Source organism: Barbus barbus (assembly GCF_936440315.1).
Source record: "Barbus barbus genome assembly, chromosome: 1".
NCBI classification, from domain to species: domain Eukaryota; kingdom Metazoa; phylum Chordata; class Actinopteri; order Cypriniformes; family Cyprinidae; genus Barbus; species Barbus barbus.
The window spans coordinates 8,350,781-8,364,157 of NC_136729.1; the positions used below are offsets into that span (position 1 = coordinate 8,350,781).

At 33.2% G+C, this 13,377-nt stretch overlaps 1 protein-coding gene across 1 annotated transcript in view; it reads left to right on the plus strand.

The window, feature by feature from the left end:
* LOC306858974 (synaptotagmin-7-like) overlaps positions 1–13,377 on the plus strand; it is a 151,151-nt gene that overhangs the window by 60,908 nt on the left and 76,866 nt on the right. Inside the window, exons 3-4 of the mRNA XM_079399791.1 lie at positions 480–571; positions 4,526–4,660. Coding sequence (XP_079255917.1) covers positions 480–571; positions 4,526–4,660 — 227 coding nt within the window. The remainder of the gene's footprint in view (positions 1–479; positions 572–4,525; positions 4,661–13,377) is intronic.

Below are 13,377 nucleotides of genomic sequence, written 5' to 3' on the forward strand. Positions count from 1 at the left end.
AAATAAGTGTTAACTAAAATAAAATAAGGTTTCTACATTTCTTCCCTTCTAATTTGAAAGATCATCTACTAGAGTTTCTCAAGACTGAAGAAAATGTCAAATGTGCAACACATTTTGATATAGGCATCCACTTATGCTTTTGCAGACCTATTCACTGTATTCCTGCTTGATTGCAGATTGACCTGCTCTTTTGACTTCTTCAAAACGCATCTTTCAGAGCTTCTCTAGTGTCTAAACACCCCGAGGGTCTCAGACTTGTCATTAATATCAGCGTAAAACCCCTCTTTGGCTGTTGATGGTGTGTATTAGCTCTATCATTGCATTTGTCTGGCTTTACTGATTAATTAAAGCGTGTGACTTGCAGCATTTGCACAGAATTTGCTGAAATATTGCACCTGATGAAATTATATCAGGCAATTTTCAGTTTCTCATCCACTTTGTGTTGTTCTTCTTTAATGTATTTCTCTTTCTCTCTGAAGGGGATGAGGAATAAGCCAGGGGTGGAGACAGCGGGGACCCCAGACTCTGTGTCTGTGTCTGGGAGAGGACGAGGAGAAAATAAAGCCATCAAGTAGGTGCCTCCTGCAGGGCTTAACTACTGCAGTTAATGTCTCGGTAATGAGAGGAAATATTGATTCTTGTGCTACTCAAAGTTGAACCGAAAATTGAACAGAATTTAATATTGCATACTGCACAGTATATATGAATATACTGGATACTAGGGTTATAATGCTATGTGTTTTCAAACTATACATTTTCATTAGGGGTCTTTCATTTCAGTATTCATGCACCGAACAAATACAGTGTTGTTTTACATTTTTCATCGTAATGTTACATATTAACACACATTCACATACTGTGCACAGAAATATCTGGAGTAGCACAATCTTCCAAGCATTGCCTATGTTAGAAAAGGACAAACAGCAAATGTCATTACTAACTGTTATTGATACATATGGTTTTAAACATATTTCATAATTCCCTTCCTTTCTGTAATTTATTCAGCAGTGTTCATTTGTATTTATAGTTTCAGAAGTGTTATATTTGATTCTCACAGCAGCTGTGGCATTTGTCGTGGTCAGTTCTATATGAACAATACTGGCTTGTTGTTTGCAAATATCAGAAAACGACTATTTTCTTTTGTTCTGGCTAATGCCGTACTGCCATAATTTTATATTTTCAGTGTGCCCTTTCTATGGTGTGCGCAGTATGCAAACCCTTTTCATTATGCGCAGACTCATGATACGGCATCTGACATCTGACCTGACCTTGAATTTTCAAGGTAGTAATTTTTATTTTTTATTTAAAATTAAGCCATTTTTAGTTAGTCTTTTCTTTCTCGTCTCATGTTTTTTAGACAAAAGCAGTTGATTTAAATGAGCAAAATAGTTGTTTTTGTATCTGAAATTTTTGAAAAGTCTGACTCAATCATGTGATGTAGTAAGCCATGTAAAAAGATGATCAACAACAATGTAGCATACTACCATTTGAAATGTTTATTTTTGCACTTTTTGAAATTCTTAATCCGTAATTATATATGGTTGTGCAGTAAATTGCTACAAAACAAGTACAGTGGATTTAAGGTGGTTTATACCAGGATTATTTTTGTTAAAATTAAAACATTAAAATAAATAAATAAAGATAGATTATTTTATTTCAATTAGCTTTAATTTTATTTCAGCTATAGTTGCCAAGAAATCGTTTCTTGTTTTCTTTTAGTTTAACTTAAAGTGCAAAAATAACTCAAAATAAAACTCAAATAAAATAAGAACAACATAGACATTTTAAAAAAGAAAAAAACAAATAAAAATGACAAAAACATGCAACAAAATTACTAAAACTTTAACAAAAATTTGAATGAAAACTGACTAAAAATTAATAAAAACAAACTATGATATTGTATACCAGTGATACTAAAACATCACTGGTATTATACAATAACTGGCTAATGCCTTTATTAGTTTAGTCATTGGTTTTGTATGTTGCCATTACATAATATGCAAATCTATCATGCATATTCAGTGGTCTTACTGTACCATCTGTTCATACGGAGGTATCAATTTGCTATCAATACTAAGGAATCAGAACTGCTACCACAGGCAGAATATTGGTATCAGGCCAACCCTAAAGCCTTTTTCATTCTGAACACAGCTAGTGTTTCTGAGCAAACCACAGGAATAACCTCGAAGCACTTTATAAATAGTAAGTGTGTTTGAAATGATGGCTTTTACACACTTGATGATGTTTATCAGGTCAGCATTGTGAAGCAGCAAACTTCCAGCACTGGCCCACTTGGAGCACTTGCTCTGGTAACTACTGCAGTCTGAATATTAATCAGGCAATGCTCTAATTAGACACCAATGCAGCCCGCAGCAGATGGATACCGTTTTTATATCAGCACAAGGGGCCAGGCAGCTAATCACCTGTGACCGCACAAGGGCAGGGAGAGCCGTTCATTGCGTTCCTCAGTCTGCGAATGAGATATTTCGATTTCTTTTACTAAAGGATGAGCCCACAGCACCAGTGTGGAACGTATACTTAACTGTATGATAGAGCTTTAATACTATGTTAAAATAAAACAAAAATCTATGATTTCGAGAATGAAGTCATATCAGTACCAAAAAAGTCTGAGAATTTTTAATATTTAAAATGTTACTTTTTTAAAAAATAAGTGTACTTCATTGTTTCTGTATTGTTATACTTATACATTCATGTGCATACATAATACATATAGCGTAAGTACACATTGGTACATAGTCTCTACAGCTCTAATGTTTCTGTAACTACACACATGTAACAACCCACTGAATGGTATGTGTAAGTACAGATTTGTAACAGGACATTGGTAACAACACTTTTTTCACTTCACTAAGTACTCGTGTAACAGGAATTATATAACTATATTTTGTAACAACAGTATGTATAAGAGAAATGGGAACAATTTGATCCAGGGGGTGGAAACGGGTAGGTTTAGGGATATGTAAAGTGGGAGTAGTTGGATCTCAAGTTGGTGCACCACTGTAATACCAGTGTACTTACATGGTAACACCTCAGGAACTGTCCACTTAATATAAAGTGTAATATTCTGGACACCAACCACAATTTATATGTAAAGCCTAACTTACTGGCCGTTGCTGTCAAAGTAATTACATGGGGAATCTATAGGAATTGTCTAATATAAAGTGTAACACTTTTCTTTCTTTTTTTTTACAAAAAAGTGCTGTTAGTCCTGTTACACATTTGTACTTACACATACCATTCAGTGGGTTGTTACATGTGTAGTTACACAAACATTAGAGCTATAGATACTATGTACCAATTTGTACTTACACTGTGGTTACATACTACGTACACATCGAGTTACTATGTAAGTACTCAGGTATTAGGGACACAATATAAAGTGGGACCAAAAAAAAAAAAAATCTATTTATAATCAATATAAATCTAATTTACTGTTCAACTAATAACATAACAGTTTTGAGATTAAAGTAGTAATATTTTAAGAATATTATGTACTGTAACTCAAAGACCTATATTGAGATAATTCTCAACATTTTGACTAACTTTGTTCCTAAATTGTTTTAGTTTTTTTAAGTGGCACTAAAACACCATCATAATTCATTTATGGTAAAAAAAAATGTTTAATTGTTTCTTTCTCCAGGACAAATAACTTATTTAGGTGTCTTTTATTTGTTAAATATACTTTTATAATTTTATATATTTTATAAATATGCTTCATTTCTAACTTCATTTCTTTCTAATGTGGATAATATGCTAGAGTTTGGAAATATATTTTATGTATGTTACATAATGTGAGATGTGTTACATAATAACTTCATTTAGTTGTTTATTTGTTATTAATATCTTGTGCTTTGTAGCCATCCATTATGTTTCAGATACAATTATAAAACGATGACATAAGCATCTAATGTATTAACTGGATTCAGTTTTGCTTAATGTACATAAAAACAACTGTATAGTTTGATATACTGTTATTATATATGATTTTAGTCATGACACACAGCTCTAATTGGGTTTCTTACCTCTTGATGTGTTTTTTTCTTTTTCTGTATTCGTTGCTTCTGTTGTTTTTATAGAGTTAGAAGTTCGAAGCTACAGTTGGTTATGAAAGGCTAGATCCTCCGTGAGTACTGACAGCACAGAATAAATATGACTTTAAGTTGTTTGTGCAAGATATCCATCTCAAAACCCCTTTAATCTCACCCTTAGAGCTATTTTTACATGAGCTCTTGTGTTCGGAAATCTTTAACTTTTTCAAGACTTGGTGCCACTTAAAACACAGGAGCTCTGGAATGCTGTTAAACAAGAGAAAGCTTCTCTTAAAAAGTCTCTCTGTGGCTGGATCGTTCCACTCAGCCAGTTACTGTAGTATTACAGCTGTGTTTTCTCTCTCTCTCTGGACTGTCTGTCTATCTGAACTGTCTTTCTGCAGTTTTTTTTCTCAGTGTTTTTTTTCCTGAAGATGCACTGTGGCCCTTACATCTGTCTTTCTGTCTGTCTGCAGTGATCTTGACAGGGACTTTTGGAATAACAACGACAGCAGCACTGTGCAGCAGCGATGGAGCTCCTATCCGCCCAAGGAGTTCCTCCTCAACATGTCCCCCTACGCCCCCTATGGAGACCCTCGCCTCACGCCCAAGTGAGTCTTGGTTTCAGCTGGTAAGGGACCCCTACTCTCTGCGCAGGGCTGTACTAAAAGGGGAAGTCCATTCAGATCCACTTTAGCTTACAGGGACTTATTGTACCTGTGTCATGAAACTTAAAAGGTGATTGTCACAAAGCCGTGTCCAGGTCATATTTCACCCAAAAAATCAAAAGAAAAAAAAATGGCGAAAAAAATAACTAAATAAATATAAACATATATATATATATATATATATATATATAGTTATAGTTGTTGCAACAAATAATATTCTAATGTTTATATAATCTATGCAACAAAAAAAAAAAATATTGATAATTCAGCATGGTTACACTTGCTGAATACAATAATACAAAATTAATACATAATACAAAATTAATGTAATATTAAAATTTTACACACACACACATATACATACACATACATATATACACATATATGTATGTGACATACACATATATATATATGAATGCATGTATGTATGTATGTGTAATGAAATAAAATAAGACAAAATAAAATAACACTATATAGAGGTATATAATTTGTGGAACAAATAATATTGCAATATTTTTGACAATTAAGCAAATTTTAACCCCCCTCTTTTTACTATAATGCATAAATACTAATTGTTACGTGTGTGTTCTTCCTCAGTTTCCTGTTTGCCCTTATTTGGTTTTGTTCCGGTTTTCCTTATTAGTTCATTATTAGTCTATCATCATTCATTCGTATCACCTGTGTTTATTAATCATCTCGTTTGCTCCTTTGTTTCCTGTCCTTTATAAGTCTTCAGATTGTGTATCATCTTTGTCTTGGATTAATGTTTATTAAAGGTTTAAGGTGTGTTGATGCTACTTCGTTCTTCTGACCCTTTATTTTAGTTAACTACAACCACTAATACCGTAACACTAATATCATGTAACATTATTAGTAGGAGTATTAATTTGAAGTGTTCAATTTTAGTATACATGTGCATATACTGTATATAGATCTAGCATCTATAAAAACAGCTATTAAAACCATAGTAATTAAGTGTAATTTAAACAATATCCTAGTAAGAGCTCTAAAAAAATTTTTACTTTTTAATGCAAAATATTATTTCTTAATTTTTTATTTAGATTTTGGAGTAAATTATTACTTATTCTCTAGGTTTTGTGAAATTTACCTCTGATCTCATGCTTAAAATTAGGCTGAAGAAGTTAGTTCTTCAAAGTCATATGCATGACCCACAATACATGCCCAAAGTCTGGGAGTCACGCCAGTCGTATTTCCCATTGACCCCATCTGTAAGAGCTATATCTAGGGTAGTCCATGTCATTTTCTAGCATTCTAGTTGGCTTTTTATCATTCAGCGTACAACACAATCCAGCCTGAAACGAGATGAAATGTCCAATGTTTAGGTCAGCCCATCATTCTCAGCGAGACGTGGCTTGAGTTCCACAGAGGGTTGTGAGGTTCACTTCAGTCTGACGTTTCCTTGAGTTTTAATTGCTTAATTGAAGTCATTATCTTCGAGGGGAAGTAGTCTTTCTGGATTAATTCCCAGGATAAATCAGAATCTAATTGATAGGAGACGGAGTCAGACTGCAGATCCCTGCCCACTTCTCATACACATGCCCATAATTACATTCCCTCCCACAAATAACATCAGTTGTGTACGCTAGGTATAAGTCATCCACTGTAGAATCGTATGTTCAATTTTTTTTTTTTAACTTTATTTATTGTCCTTTTTCATATAATGAAAGTGCTTAATTCACTTTTTCATTTGCTAAAATCATTCATTTTCATACAAATCAAATTGAATAAACTCATTCAAAATTCGTCCTCATGTCATCCTCATGCTGTACAATTTTTTTATTTTACTTTTTGTTTTGTTTTGTTCTGTCCACTCTTTTCCATTTAATATTTGTTTTTTCAATAATCATACATTTTCATATAAATGAAATTGGACATATTTGTATGAAATTGCCAACTCTCATCCACACGTCAATAATTATAGTCATTCCCTCCCACAAACACAATATATTAATATATGATCAGTCAGATTTCTGTTCAGTCATCCACTGTGGAATATTTTATTTTATCCACTATTTCCCATTTTATGAAATTGTTTAATATTTAAAAAAAAAAAAAAAATGTATAAATCAATTTGTCCAAATTCATACTAAATGGCCAACTCATAAAATAGTTGTGTTGTCTCATGAGATCGGAATAGTAAAAAGCTGTCTACATGACTAATACAGTATATGTACTATATATGACTTGTGTCCTGTATTGTAAGATTTCAAAAGTCATGCATATGTGTATGGACAGAATCTGCAGACATTTGTTTAACATTTTCTGCACTGATTTTGGCAAACTCTGAGATAGATATGCATTCCCATTCTGTGGCTGTTTCTGCAGGCACAGATTGCATTTGGGATTTCCACCGGAGCTCTCAAATTTCATTCGGAAATTTCATTTCGGTTCTCTGTTTAGAAAAACCACAACTGCAAATGAAGTTTGAGAGAAGATTAACGACTTACATTTTGCCTGTTCATCACACAACGCTGACATGTGACCTCAGAAGGCTTACAGCACACGAGTCATATGCACTACTTTTACCTTGCATTTCACAAAAGAAAGATAATAAATACAGAATATCTTTATTTATTATTATTTATTGTTCCATTAAGTAGTGACTGATGGATCGCTAAAACATTTACAGATTTACGGATCCCAATTGATATCACAAGGCCCCTGTTCCCTACAGCCCTGCCAGCAGCACTAATGTCTCTTAAATGCATCCATTTCACTTCCAGCCCATGGATAGTTTCCATGGAGATGGACAACCCTCGAAATCTCTGACCTCTGACCTTAAAGGTTTAGATGTATTTAGAGCATCTTGATTGGAGGTGCACGGGTATCTTGCCCTCTTATCTGGTCCTGATTGAATGTTGAGGATTGACCGGCAACAACACTGCTGTGTTTTTGTGTCTTTATAGTAGTTGTTGTATTTCGTCTCTTCAGTCACCTGTCACTTCCCCTCTGTAGTTTGACTCTCAGTATGTACCGTCCTGTTATATCTGTGTGAGATCTGCTTCTGATAGCTGCTTCATTTTTTATTTTTTTTTTACTTTTTTTCATTCTTTTTGTAGCTGCTTTTTAATTGTGTCACTTATCATAGTCACCTTGTATTTACTTGAATTTAACTGTATAATATCTGTTAATAGGAGCATTTCTGTGTCTATTACTAAGCTATTTTTACATGAAGGTGCGTTCACACTGACAACAATGAAATTATTATTTTTTATTTATTTTACCATAATTTATTATTATTTAATTAAACAAAATATATATTTAAATTTAATGTTTAGTTTAATTTAGTCACATTTAATAAGTTTGTTGTTGTTGTTTGTTTTTCATTTTTTTATTAGTTTAGCTTTATTAGTTTTTCTGTTTGGCTTAAATTAATTTTATTTCAGTTTTACTAATTTTAGTAATTCAGCTTAAACATTTTATTTCAGATATATCAGTTAAAATTTAAGGTTTTCATCTAGTATTTTTTATTTTATTGTATTTTTTTATTATTTATATTTACATTGTTTAAATTATTTACTATTATTTTAAATTTCTGTTTAGAATTAATTCATAAAAATTACTGAATTAAAAGAATTGAATATTTAGCGTTGGTTTAGTTTAGTTCATTTATATTTCTGTTTAGCTTCAGTTCATGTTTATTTCTGTTTTAGTTTTAATAATTTTAGTAATTCAGCTTGAACTTATTTTATTTTAGTTAGTTTTTTAATTTGAGATCATGTTTTAAAATGCAAGTTTGTCATCTAGTATTTTGTTTTATTTTATTTTATTTCAGCTTTAAAATAATATTTAATAGTTTTAGATTTAGCAAACAATATCAACCCTGGTTGAAAGGTGAAAACAAAGGTCTCATTCATGCTGTCCGGTCACTGCAAATCACTGTTAGTGTGGACACCTTTGCTAAGGAGATATTTAAAGACTAGAGAATGAAAGGTAAAGAGATTAAGACACGACTTACCGCGGTCAGCAACCTTGCCATCTGCTTGAACAAATGTCAAGCCCCCTCTGTTTCGGTTCACCCCCTGAGCTTGATGCACAAATGTTGCGTTCTAGGTCATCTGTGTCTTCAATGGCCATCGTCGATTTGTTGCCATCTATGCTGCTGAAGTGTTAACCTTTGCTCTGTCTCTCCTGTCTCTGTGCAAGCGGTTCTTCTGTCACTGTACTGTCCAGATCTAGTCAACATCAGTTCCTGTCTGACATCAAGGGAAAGCAAGAATGATTAATTCATGATATGACCTGCTGGCTGGTGTCTCTTTTAGAGTTTGTATTGATAGAAATGACTGATATCAAAATATGTATGCGATCAAATGTAGTATTTTGGGGTAGGTAATATTTTTCAGTATTTTGGAAATAAGTCTCTTATGAAGGCTGCATTTATTTGATCAAAATACAGTTAAATACAGTAAAAACTGTAATATTGTGATATAGTAATGCATTTTCAAAAAACATTTTTTTTATTGGAATATATTGTAAAATGTAATTTATTCCTGTGATCAAAGCTGAATTTTCAGCATCATTATTCCAGTCTTCAGTGTCACATGATCCTTCAGAAATCATTCTAATATGCTGACTTGCTGCTCGATAAACATTTCTTATTATTATTATCAATGTTGAAAACAGTTGTGCTGCTTAATATTTTTGAAGAAACTGTGATTAATTTTATTTTCCCAGATTCTTTGATGAATATGAATTTCAAAAGAATGTTTATTTAAAATAAAAATAATTTATAAAGTTATAAATGTTTTTACTGTCATTTTTGATCAACTTAATGCATCATTGCTAAATAATAGCATTACTTAAAAAAAAAATCTTACTGACCCCAAATTTTTGAATGCTAGAAGTAGGACTTGTACAGCCGTGGTCAGAATTATTGGCACCCTTGGTAAATATGGTCAAAGAAGGATATGAAAATTAATCTGCATTGTTAATCCTTTTGATCTTTTTTTTTTTTAATTCACAAAAATCTAGTCTTTCATTGGATAATAAGAATTTAAAATGGGAGGAAATATTATTATGAAATCAATGTTTTCTCTTATAAACATTGGCCACAATTAACGGCACCCTTTTATTCAATACTTTTTGAAACCTCCATTTGCCAGTTTAACAGCTCTAAATGTTCTCCTATAATGCCTGATGAGGTTAGAGAACACCTGACAAGAGATCAGAGTCCATTCCTTCATCCAGAATCACTCCAGATCCTTCAGATTCACAGCTCCATGACGGTGCTTCTTCTCTTCAGTTCACCTCACTCATTTTCTTCAGGGTTCAGGTCAGAGGACTGGAATGGCCAGCAGAAGCTTGGTTTTGTGCTCAGTGACCCATTTTTGTGTTGTTTTTGAGGTTTGTGTCTGGATTATTGTACGGTTGGAAGATCCAAACATGGCCCATTATAAGATTTCTAACAGAGTCAGTCACTTATTGATTTTTTTATCTGTTGGTATTTGATAGAATCCATGATGCCATGTGTCTAAACCAGATGTCCAGGACCTCCAGCAGAAATATAGGCCCACAACATCAAAAATACAGCAGTATATTTCATTGTACACATATAGGACGATATAGACACACGTCCTCTTCCAGGCAGTTTCATAACATTTTATATTGATTGGAAATTCTTAATTATTGCCCTGATGGTGGAAATGGGAATTTTCACTGCTCTAGCTCTTTTCTTAAAGCCACTTCACTAATTTGTGAAGCTCAATTATCTTTTGCTGCACATCAGAAATATATTCTTTGGTTTTTCTCATTGTGATGGATGATTAAGGGAATTTGGGCTTAATTTATATTTATATTTATATTTCTGTGAAACAGGAAGCCATGGCTGGATAATTTAATGTTCATAATCACCCTTGAGTGCCCAAATTGTGAATATGAATGGGAATATACTTCAGAGATATTTTACTTATAAGAATTTCTAGGGGTGCCAATAATTGTGTCCAACGTGTATTTGAGAAAAACATTTATTTCATAATGAGATTTCCCCCCATTTTCAATTGTTTTAGTTCAATAAAAGGTTAGATTTTTGTGATTTTTCTTTTTTTTTTTTTTAAATAAAAGATCAAAAGGATTAATACTGCTGGTTTATTTTCAGAGCCTTCTTCGATCATATTTACCAAGGGTGCCGATAATTTTGACCACGACTGTAGAAGTAGGGCTGCACAATTTGGTATAAATATAATCATATTGCGACTATTTTGACAGATGCTGTGATTTGGAGGCCAAAAGAAAAAGACATGAAATCTCATTGAAGCAGCAGCTCTCATGTTGAACTGCGTGTGCAACCTGCAAACTAGCACATGAAGGAAGTTGTGTATTAACCACGCTCTGCTGATGATAGAACAAATTACTCTCCATGCTGAAGTTCTCAGCTTTTCTCTTTTAGCTGACCCAAAAGTGCATTGAATGAAATCCCACTCAGCTCTCTTAGCATTCACACAGTTTGATTGGAACCCACCCTGCTGGAAAAAATCATCTGGTAACACGTTTTGGGAGCTTTTCAGATGGTCAGTCTAGCAGACCAAATGGCTGTCCAGTTATATTAGTTTTATTTATATATAATTATAGTATTTATTAATATTTTGAATTAGCTTTCATTGTTATATTATGAATTTTCCTTTTAATTTAGGTTTTTAGTAATTTTGTTATGTGCCTGTCTTTTTTATTTTGTTTTATTTTCGGAATCTGCAGACATTTATTTTAAGCATTTTTATGTGCCTGTTATTTAATTATTTTATTTTAGTTTAGTTATTTTATTTTAGTACTTCATTTTTATGTTTTCAATATTTATTAAATTTCAGGTTTTAGTCAATTTGTTATGTGCCTGTTTAATTTAATTTTTATTGATTTTTAATGTTTCCGTTTAGCTTTTAGTTTGTTTAAATTTTAGTTTACTTAACAACACTGGCTTAGCTATGCTTAGAGACTAGTTCAAACCAGGCAAGACCAGCAAACTAACTTAGACTGGTTTAGGCATTGCATTAAGCATGCATTGGGGGATTAGGACACAATTTTAAAGCATTTCATCCTTGCTCGTGGATATTAATTACACAGAGTTATAAAATTCATATTCAATAGACCCTGTGTGTCCTACCAGATTCACTGAAAGAGAGATGATGGTACAGTAAAAAGTTGTTTTCTGTAGTAGTCTTTTGGCAGAGGCTTGGTATTAAAGCTTTTACGTGGACATTTTTAGTGGTTGTAAACAGCTAAAAATGCCTATAACTATATTCTAAATTTATTCAACTGTAGCCTTAAGCTGTTTAATAATCACTCAAGACCAAATCGTGCAGCCCTAAAGAAGAAATAACATCTACACCGAGGTATACCTCATTTTGATTCCTTTCAGACCAAGAAAAATTGATCTTTTAATCAAGTTCTCGCTGTGCCGTTTATTCAGCTTCTTGCAGGGACAGTGTTACACATCAATATCACTTTTCTTAGGTGTGTGACATAGCAAACAAATGGGATGCAGCAATTCCAACAACATCTGCCTTCCTGTTACTGTCCACCCATGTTCCCAGTAAATCAGCCCCGTGCACCTGCTTGTTCTTTACAGGCCCATCGCACCTGCTCGGCTCGAGCTGCTCCTCGCTGCTCTGCAGCCTGAAGGCTTCTGTACAGTCTGTGCCTGAATCTTACCTTCTTCTTCTAGCTCTCCTGATCTCTCTCTTCCCTCTTTCAGCGGATCGCTGGAAAAGGGGGAGGTGGGTGGGGGGGCGGTGGGGGGTCCCAGTCGCAGTGACAGCTGCATTGGCGCAGGGACCAGCAAGTCCGGGAGGTGGCACACTGTCCAGAGCCACCTGCACTCCGGCAGCTTGAGACCCAACAAGTGAGTGTCAGAGGCTGACTGCCTTTTCTTTCAGATGTTTGGGGCAAAAAAGCATGACGGTGGTGCTCAGCAAAATAGGCAAAATATTTTGTGGTGAAAAACACTTTTTTGCAGTGCTCTTTTCTATACTATGACTATGACCACGACTACCAAGAACAGAAAATTACCATAAAAATAGCCAATAGTCATAAGATTAGTTGATACATTTTAGCAGGTTTGATGAAATTCAATCATTGGCCCCCACGTGTGTTGTACAGTACAGTTCAAAAGTTTGGAGATGTTAAGATTTTTTTATATATTTTTGAAAGAAGCCTTTTATATGCTCACCAGGGCTGCATTTTTTTTATCAGTAAAAACAATAATATTGTGAAATATTATTACAATTTAAATTAACTGTTTTCTATTTTAATATGTTTTAAAATGTAATTTATTCTTTTGATGATGAAGCTGAATTTTCAGCATCATTACTCCAGTCTTCAGTGTCATGTGATCCTTGCTGATGTTAAAAAGTTGCTTAATTTTGTGGAAAACATTTTTTCAAGATTCTTTGATGAATAGAAAGTTAAAAGAAAAAAAAAAAACATTTATTTGATATAGAAATATTTTATAACATTTTAAATATCTTTACTGTCACTTTTGATGTTTGCTTAATACAAGTATTAATTCATTTATTTATTTATTATTTTTAATTTAATCTAACTGACCCCAAACATTTGAATAGTGGTGTATGTGAACGATATGTGTATGAGTAAATAATGATACAATGTTTGGGAGAACTATTCCTTTAACTAACAAGCAACCAGTAAAT